The 10,755-nt window shown below is 37.9% G+C and overlaps 1 protein-coding gene across 1 annotated transcript in view; it reads left to right on the plus strand.

Moving 5' to 3' along the window:
* The window catches only part of LOC128693032 (vigilin), a 40,813-nt gene extending 38,440 nt beyond the window's left edge, over positions 1 to 2,373 (plus strand). The window contains exon 4 of the mRNA XM_070081185.1: positions 1,859 to 2,373. Coding sequence (XP_069937286.1) covers positions 1,859 to 1,863 — 5 coding nt within the window. The 3' untranslated portion in view covers positions 1,864 to 2,373. The remainder of the gene's footprint in view (positions 1 to 1,858) is intronic.
* Positions 2,374 to 10,755: the final 8,382 nt, after the last annotated feature.

A 10,755-nucleotide genomic window follows, 5' to 3' on the forward strand; every position in this document is an offset into this window, starting at 1 on the left:
CTTTTGGAAACCAGTCCTAATATTTTCCATCTGTACTGGGGATTCGAACTCCGGACGTTAGTGTGAGAGGTGAGTGCGCTAACGATCATTCTCGAAGAATTCTGCGGTATTTATGCTATTTAGCACGAGTTTTGCACGATTTGGGTATAGCACGATTGAAGATTTGCGACACAATTTTATGTAACACATCGTAAGGTGAATTTATCCCGGCCGCCTTGTTGTGGTTGAGCTGGGGAGTCCTGCTGAACTAACTTACTGAACGACTTGATTGACTTACTGAATGACTTGACTGGCTTACTGAATGACTTGCATGACTTACTGAATGACCTGACTGACTTACTGAATCACTTGACTGACTTACTGAACTTGACTGACTTACTGAGTGACCTGACTGACTTACTGAAACATTTGACTGACTTACTGAATGACTTGATTGACTTACTGAATGACTTGACTGCCTTACTGAACGACTTGACTGCCTTACTGAATGACTTAACTGACTTAATGACTTGAGACTTACTGAATCACTTGACTGACTTACTGAATCACTTGACTGACTTACTGAATGACTTGATTGACTGAATTGCACAGTTAGACACTCCAGTACAACCATCAACTTCAGTACCAGAACCTCTACCATCCACCTCAGCCCAGTAGGACCACAACATAACTCTACACTCTCTTCACAATCATCCACAAACACCAGCACCCACAATTTAAGGTAAGAAATACTATTATTTCTGTTACATTTGTAGTCTTAAGCAGTAAAAACAACATAATACATCACAACAATGAACTACAATTATATATTCACTTTTATTTTTGTAAGATGTGGAGGCCTAAAAAAAGTTGTTCATCTTTTTTTGGGGCTCTCAGGAACGTAACCCTATTTTTCCCGTAAGTTCTTCAGTTCATCTTACACGGTTTTACCTAACACGGTGTTTTTAGGAACGTAACTACCGTGTTAAATAACAGTCTACTGTACTCAATTTTCCATTAGTCTATCACAAACGACAAAGTGTTCCATAAAAATGCGTAGAAAAACGTAATAGAGTGAGCAATTCTCTGCTTAGGAAAGTGAGATTGTTTTTTAAGGTGCACTAAATTTTTTTATTCATTATATAAACTGACTAATTTCCACATCACTTTTCATGTCGGACAGACGATGTATTCTTAAGTTACTGAATAAAAACAGAATGTTTTTATTTATTTAATATAACTGTCAAATTGGGACTGTTGGCACCCAGTAGCAGCTTGAGCTTTGTATTCAGGACACCACAGTGTGAAATTTTGAAGTAGACCTGCCGAGTCATACTCCAGTTACGACCCCTAGTTTTATTACATCTACAAATTAGCCAGCAAGCAAGCGGCTTTCAGTATGTACTGTTTTGTTCCTGAGATGCATCACTTATTAAAACTGAAGCCCTTCAGACTCTCGGTAGGTACTGTTAAGATGCATCACCTATTAAAACTGAAGCGATTCAGACTCTCGTTAGGTACTGTTAAGATGAATCACCTATTAAAACTGAAGCCCTTCAGACTCTCGGTAGGTACTGTTAAGATGTATCACCTATTAAAACTGAAGCCCTTCAGACTCTCAGTAGTTACTGTTCTGGTCCTAAGATGCATCACCCATTAAAAACTGAAGCTCTTCAGAAGAAGTAAAAAGAAAATTATGTAATTTGGTTTGATGGAAATAAAAAATTTACTCTCACTTAAAATCATAAAATTTACACATCTGAGTTTCACTTTTCTCCGTCAATTTTTGGCACCTTTTTTTTAACGTTTGAAGCTCCGCCATTGACGATTTTCGAAGGTTGTTGAACCAATCAGTGATGCTGAACCTCTCCATTCATAGGGTAGATGAACATGCCAGTTGTTTCAAGAATTGATCCCCGGTATCATACACAAATGCTGAAAATTTGAAGACAGTCAGATGAATGGTTCCTGAGTTATAAGCCAAGTATAATCGAGAAGTTGGATGAAGAACAAAATTAATCAGGCAGCCTCTTAAACGTACCACTTTGAGGATACCTAAGAAAAAATATAATCCCACGAAATCTTCCATATAATACATCACCAACTGAAGATAATGCCGTTCACAATTGATATATTTTAATTAGAGAAATTGTTAAATCCGTAGGGGTCATATAAAGCCTGTTCAGTGAGAAGAATTGAAATTTCATTATAGCAGTTTTTTGGGGGGTCATTCACCCCTCACCAGCATTAAGGAAAAGATGAGGAGTTTGAGTTAATTAGTCCGTCAGCCTGGAGATGCTGTGTTCAATCCTTTTTCTGCATTGGCCTGAAGGAGTCACTGGCTGGCGAAACGTTTCCAGAATAAAGTTACCCAAATGTTACACCTGCATATCATTTATTAACCCACACATGCAAATAGCCCCATGAACCTTACCCAAGATACATTGCACAAGCATTAAAAAATTGAATCCGATCAGCGAAGGCATTGTTAAGTTACAAAAAACAATTTTTAAAAAATTAAAGATTTCTATTTTTTTCCAGTTTACTTTTCTTATTTACAATTTATTGAAAATTTTCTAAAATCCTGATAATTTGTATTATTTAAAAACTAAAATATGATAAAATCGACAAAAATTTGAAAAAATATCATTCATACCTACCAAAAATACTTTTTGTTAAGACGCAACAACTTCTAGGGTTTGAAGCTTATCGTATGAGGTATTCTCCAGATATTACCTGGAGAAAAAATATGCATAATAAAATTGGAAAAATTAAATTAACACAGCTCAGAGTGAGTGACAAGCTATATTTCAAAGAGCCTTCCAATGACATACATTTGAAATCAATCAGGAAAGGTTTTTTTTCTGGTAACTGGTTTGATGCTAATGATTCCAAGTGTTTTAACTGTTCCAGTTAAATTATAAATTTGCATCTATTCAGACTAAACTTATAGGCCATCATTCTTCTTATAGACTGCAATTGTGGAGAAAATTCTCCAGCCCTCTCAGCCCCCTGAGGGACCCAACCCTCCAGAGGGGCCTCTCTTGCTTCTGCATAAACTATTTAATTAAATCCATATGCAGCTAGTGTTATCATAAATCACACCAACTCTTGTTGCAACATAGTGTTCGTATCATGCAATAGTTAGGTGTATACTTGGTAGCGGGAATGAATGATAAGGCTTCGGAGGCTTCTTTATTTGCGATTCCTGGCACACAGGCAGTGTGTTTTAAGTGCCTATGGCCCAGAGGGCCATGCCCGAGGAGGGAATGATGGAGTGGCACCTTGAAAGATGCCTGGACGTCAAGTGAGAGCAAGGCTTGCCCTCTGGTGGCAACTATAAAAAACTAACCATGTAGCCTTACAGTTTACATTTTGCTCAGCCACCTACCCATGGTCGGCCTTGACCATGATTGGCTGTAAAAAATACTCAGTCTCTCTCTCTCTTTCTCGCAGGAACAGGGCACAGAACACAGAATAAACATATATATATAAGAACATAAGAACGAAGGAACACTGCAGAAGGCCTACTGGCCCATGCGAGACAGGTCCAAGTCTCCTACCGGCTTAAGCCAATGCACCCAACCTAGTCAGGTCAGGTCACATTGACTTAAGGGGGGAACACGGCAACCGACCTGGTAGCTCAAGCTATCAGATCCAACTCACACCCACCCACATCCACTCATGTATTTATCCAACCTATTTTTAAAGCTACACAACGTTCTGGCCTCTATAACTGTACTCGGGAGTTTGTTCCACTCATCCACAACTCTATTACCAAACCAGTACTTTCCTATATCCTTCCTGAATCTGAATTTTTCCAACTTAAACCCATTGCTGCGAGTCCTGTCTAGGCTAGATATTTTCAGCACACTATTTACATCCCCTTTATTTATTCCTGTCTTCCATTTATACACCTCAATCATATCATCCCTAATTCTACGTCTTTCTAGAGAGTGCAGATTCAGGGCCCTTAATCTATCCTCATAGGGAAGGTTTCTGATACATGGGATCAACTTTGTCATCCTCCTTTGAACATTTTCCAGAGAATTTATATCCATTCTGTAATACGGTGACCAAAACTGTGCAGCATAATCTAAATGAGGCCTAACCAAGGATGTATAGAGTTGAAGAACAACCTGAGGACTCCTATTATTTATGCTTCTTGATATGAAGCCAAGGATTCTATTAGCTTTATTGCGAACACTTATGCACTGTTGTCTTGGATTCAGATTACTGCTAACCAGAACTCCTAAATCTTTTTCGCAATCCGTAATATTAAGATCTGCATTATTTAGTTTATATGTGGCATGGTTATTGTCCTGTCCAACATTTAGAACTTTGCATTTGTCTATATTAAACTGCATCTGCCACTTCTCCGACCACTGCATCACTCTATTCAAATCTTCCTGGAGTGCTCGAATGTCCTCGTCAGAATGAATTCGACGGCCTATTTTGGTGTCATCGGCAAACTTGCCGATGTCGCTCTTTATGCCCTCATCTATGTCGTTTATGTAGATTGTGAACAGCAGGGGGCCCAACACTGACCCCTGTGGAACACCGCTCGTGACGCTTCCCCACTCTGATTTCTCCCCATTTATGCAAACTCTCTGCTGCCTATTTGTCAACCATGCCTCTATCCAGGAAAAAAATTCTCCTGTTCCATGTGCTTTAATTTTCCTCAATAGTCTCTGATGTGGGACCCTGTCAAAAGCCTTACTGAAGTCCATATACACAATATCATATTCATTACCATGATCTACCTCCTCAAATACCTTAGTGAAAAAAGTTAATACATTCGTAAGGCAGGAACGCCCCTTTGTAAAACCATGCTGAGATTCGTTGATTAATTTATGCTTTTCAAGGTGGCTACGAACTGCCTCGGCAATTATTGATTCCATAAATTTTCCCACTATGGAGGTTAGGCTTATTGGTCTATAGTTCGAAGCTAAGGACCTGTCACCTGTTTTAAAAATAGGTATCACATTTGCCATTTTCCACTTATCTGGCACCATGCCAGTTTGTAGTGATATGTTGAAAAGATTAGCCAAAGGTATGCTAAGCTCCTCTTTACATTCCTTTAGAACCCTTGCATACAGTTCATCAGGGCCTGGGGATTTGTTAGGTTTTAATTTATCAATTTGCCTAAGGACCATGTCACTTGTGACCCTAATCGTGCACAGTTTATTATCGTCCTGTTCTACATAATTTATCATTACTGGAATATCGCTGGTATCCTCCTGTGTAAAAACTGAGAGGAAGTATGTGTTAAAAATTCTACACATTTCCTTATCACTGTCAGTGAGCTGACGCGAGGAACTTTTGAGTGGGCCTATCTTGTCCCTGATCTTACTTCTGTATACCTGAAAGAATCCTTTTGGGTTAGTCTTCGATTCTCTTGCAACTTTAACCTCATAATCTCTTTTTGCTTTTCTAATTCCCTTTTTTATTTCTCTCTTTAACTGAATATATCGATTTCTTAATTGCCCCTCTCCTCCTTTGATTTGCCTATATATGCCTCTCTTTTGACCAATCAGATATTTTAATCTATTGTTCATCCATTTAGGATCATTTTTGTTTGATCTGATTTCCCTATTTGGAACATAATTTGACTGAGCGGCTAGAACTATGCCCTGGAAAGCATCATATCGGCAACCATCACCACCTACCTGACCCTTAGTCAGGTCATTCCAGTTCAGCCCACCTAAGTAATTTTTCAGTCCTATGAAATCAGCCAAGCGAAAGTCAGGGACAGAGACTTGATTGCCATTATTAGGGGAATTCCATGATATATTAAAACTGAGTGATTTGTGATCACTTTCCCCAAGCTCATCATTAACCTCAAGATTATTAATTAGTGTTTCCCTACTGGCAAGAACCAAGTCAAGGAGGTTATTTGCCCTAGTTGGCTCTGTCACAAACTGTTTTAAAAAACAATCCTGGATCGTATCAAGAAAGTCACCTGACTCTAAATTTCCTGTCAAATTGCTCCAGTCAATCTGTCTATAGTTGAAATCTCCCATTAGCACAACATTTTCGTATGTAGATGCCTTACGAATTTCGTCCCATAGAAGTTTACTGCACTCCCTATCAAGATTTGGGGCCCTGTAAATCACACCCAAAATTAGTTTTTCTCGGCCCTCGAGAAGCTGTAACCAAACAGATTCAGTGGCTGACGCTTCTAATTTAATATCTTGTCTAACACAACAATTTAAATTGTCTCTGACATACATCGCTACTCCACCACCTTTCCTGTTGACCCTGTCAGTGTGGAATAATTTATAGCCTTGTGTGTGACATTCAGAGGGCATCTCTCTATCTTTCAGATTGAGCCAGGTCTCTGTTATAGCAATAATATCTATGTTTCCTGCACTTGCAATTAATCTTAGCTCATCTATCTTATTTCTTACACTCCTGCTATTAGTATAGTAAACCTTAAGGGAGCTAGTCCCTTGCTGCCCTCTGCTGTCCCCCTTTGTTTGCTGACCTGATCTATTGTCTTTATTTATAACTTCATGCTGAATGCCTTTTATACATTTACTGTTTCCAACCCTAGTGTTGCAACCTGCTTGTTTCCCACACACACCCATACCTCTATCTTCCATCAGTTTAAAATCATAGGCATTTCACCAATGGCCTTCTCAATCGAGTCTGCAAGTGCTACCACCCCTGCCCCCGAGAGATGTACCCCATCCCTTGCATACATATCATGTTTGCCACAAAAGTTGTTCCAGTTGTCAATGAATGGGATTGCAAGTTCCTTGCAGTATCTGTCTAGCCAGCAATTTACACCAATTACCCTAGACAACCATTCATTTCCTACTCCCCTTCTAGGCAAGATGCTACATATGATTGGGATCCCTCCCTTAGACTTAATGAAATCTATAGCTGACCTGTACTTATCTAGCAGCTCTTCTCTCCTACCCTTCCCAATATCATTTCCACCAGCACTGAGACAGTTAATGGGCTTGTTCCCATTACCTGACATGATATTATCCAGCCTGTTGACAATGTCCCCAACACCAGCTCCAGGGAAGCACACTCTATCTCTCATCTTCTTATTCCTATTACAAAAAGCACGGTCAATATATCTTACCTGAGAGTCACCAACCACAAGAATGTGCTTACCTCCATTAGCAGGGGCAGTAGTACCCTTACCTTCACTGGCCACTGAAGTACATTCATCCTGAAGAACAGAGAAGCGATTTCCTACCTTCAGATCTTCACTCTTAACTTTCCTTACTCTGATGCGCCTCCCATTACTGTGAACCACTCGCCACTTGTAGCAGGTGCTGGGCTGCACCTCACTGCTGGTAGCCGTTGCTACCTCCCCAACTACAGCCTCCTCACAGCGAGAGACAGACTGCACCTCACTGCTAGAAGCCTCATTCCCCACAACTCCAGCCACCTCACACTCTCTCCCAGACCCATTGAGGTGGACCTTCAGCCTCCTAATCTCCTCCTGGAGAAGCAAGACCTCCTCCTTCAACTCTCCAACCTCAATTTTTAAAACACTGCAGAAGCAAGCCATGCTTTGTAACCGTCCGTTGTAACGGTTGTAACCTATATATATATATATATATATATATATATATATATATATATATATATATATATATATATATATATATATATATATATATATATATATATATATATATATATATATATATATATATATATATATATATATAATATATATATATATATATATATATATATATATATATATATATATATATATATATATATATATATATATATATATATATATATATATATATGTATATATATAGTAGGGAAGGCGGCTGTATGGCTCGGAAGTAACACCTAGGTGTTACTTTAGGTTTCCTACTCCGTTCTCTCCTTCACCCCAACATAGGTGTGAAATTTCACACCTTTGTGCTAATGACTCTGACCTCACCCTCGACCACCTCACCCAAGCCCGCTCCCCCCCGCTCCCCTACCCCCATTCCCCCATGCCCCAGTGCCCATGGTGCCCCTGCAGCGCCTTCTGCAGCGTCCGCCGGATCGACCCCGCTCCCCGATTTTTTCCGATTTTTTCGAATTTTTCTTGAATTTCATTTTATTGTGCTCTCCATCTCCTCGGATCAACACCCTCCCCCACACCTCTCACCATCCACTTCTACCCTCTATGTCCAAATATTCCTGCTCTACCTCCTTAGATCAAGACCTCCCTCTCAATCTCCCCCACCCCAAAAAAAAAAAAATCCATTTTCTTGTATTCTCTAACTCCTCGGAACAACACCTCTCTCACCCACACCTCCCACTTGCATCCCCATCCCAAAATCCCTGATCCACTTCCTCGGATCAAGATCACCACCATCACCCTCTCATTCCCAATTTCACTGCTCCAACTCCTCAGATCAAGAACGCCCTCTCCACCTCCCCCCCCCCAAAAAAAAAAAAATTCCATCTCCTTGAATCAACTTTTTCTCGATATCAATAATACAAAGATTTCCCCTCCACTTCCTTGGATCAAATTTTTGGGTCTATGCAGGTCTAAACAAGTAACTTCCTCGCATGCATAACGTCACCTCACCTGTGTTTACTCAGTGATCAGTGACATCACGTGGTGACCTCACACACACAAGTGTTCATGAACAGTAAATCTGTTCATGAACACTTAAATCATACATAAACTAAAAATATTAATACAACTTACCCACCAAAGTTGAGTTATAATCATCAAAACAGAAAACTGATTTACACATTTTCTCAAACTAAATATTCATACCACATTTTTCATTTCTCATCTATGTTACATATTACATTTCTCATCCACATCATCCCTAAAACATCCTTCCTTATTCATCCACATATCACCTAGAGACATTTTATCCCCAACGACCCATCACGACGTAGGACACTGAGTAACCATCACCACTCCAACACCACCTACTACACTCTGTCTCCTGCGTCGTGATGAGTCGTTGGGGATAAAATATGTCTAGGTGATACATGGATGAATAAGGAAGGATGTTTTAGGGATAATGTGGATGAGAAATGTGATATGTAACATAGATGAGAAATGAAAAATGTGATATGAATATTTAGTTTGAGAAAATGTGTAAATCAGTTTTGTTTTGATGATTATAACTTAACTTTGGTGGGTAAGTTGTATTAATATTTTTAGTTTATGTATGATGTAAGTGTTCATGAACAGATTTACTGTTCATCATGATTGTGTAGTGTTATAGATAATTGGTTGTTATGGTGTAGATGTGCATAATTTAGTGGACTTGGTGGAATGCTCATGCAATTTATGCAAATTTTGTCTTCATATGACTTATGTATATGATTTCATATGGTTTTAAGTCTTTGTAAGTCAATTTTTTTTGTGATCAAGGGATAGTATTGTAATTTGGAAAAAAATATGATGTAAAAATTATGGATTCATATGTCATAAGTGCATGTCTGTTTTTGTATGATATGATGAATAGTTAACATGAACTTAGTAAAGTGATTGTGTATTAGTTGGAGGTGTGTGACTTAGTTCTGGTAATGTCTCATGTCATAAATTTGTTGTGATCATGTCATGGTATTTTTTTTTGTGCTTATGTCCTATGTCTTTTATTTGTCATTATGTCAAGTATAGGTTTCGGTGTATGTCTTAGTTATGATGTGTGTGTCTTAGTTGGAGGTGAATATCTTAGATTTGGTGTGTATGTCTTAGTTGGAGGTGATATTGACATGGTATTTTTATACTTATTTCTTATTTTGTGCATATATATATATATATATATATATATATATATATATATATATATATATATATATATATATATATATATATATATATATATATATATATATATATATATATATATATATATATATATATATATACATACATATATATATATATATATATATATATATATATATATATATATATATATATATATATATATATATATATATATATATATATATATATAAGATTTTTGGGTATGTCTTAGATTTTGGATATGTCTCATGTGTAAAATTTCTTGTGTATTAGTTGGTTGACATGGTATAGTATTTGTGTCATGGCTTATTTTGTGATCATGTCTTAGATTTATGGTAAACACGTCGTGGTTTTAGTTGGTGTGTAAGTCTCAGGTCTTAAATTTGTGATTGAAATGTGTAAGTTGTGGGTGTCTGTGTATTATTTTTTTTGGTGATGGTGATATGTTATAGTGCTCATGTTATATTATAGATGTTTGTGGAAGTGACATGGTATTTTTGTGTATGTCTTATTTTTGTGTGAATGTTTAAAAAATGAGTGTTTTCTGTTATCATAGTAATTTTGAGGTGCGTGATCTTAGATTTTTGGTGATCTTGGTGATGAGTGTTGATGGATGATGGTAAACATGATATGGAATTGGTGATCGTGATTTTTGTGTTAATGTTTATAAAAATGAGTGTTTTCTGTGATCTTAGTGGTGGGGTCATAGAATCTGGTAATCGTCTTGGTTATAGTGTTCTTAGATATTGTGGGTACAACAGGTTGAAACAAGGTGGGTTGGGTGTGATGTCACTGACCACCAAGTAAACACAGATGGGAGTGTGACGTCACTGGAGGTGACCTTGCCGGTCCTGTGGGTGTGACATCGTGTGTTGGTGGTAGTGAGGTGAATGCGCTTAAATATTGGCAAATATGATTTTTTTGTGTGAATGTTTATAAAAAAATGAGTGTTTTCTGTGATAATAGTGGTTTTTGAGGTAAGTGAACATGGGTGTTTGTTGTTGGTGGTTGTCTTAGTTTCTTGT

The sequence above is a fragment of the Cherax quadricarinatus genome, unplaced genomic scaffold (assembly GCF_038502225.1).
Source record: "Cherax quadricarinatus isolate ZL_2023a unplaced genomic scaffold, ASM3850222v1 Contig1919, whole genome shotgun sequence".
NCBI classification, from domain to species: Eukaryota; Metazoa; Arthropoda; class Malacostraca; order Decapoda; family Parastacidae; genus Cherax; species Cherax quadricarinatus.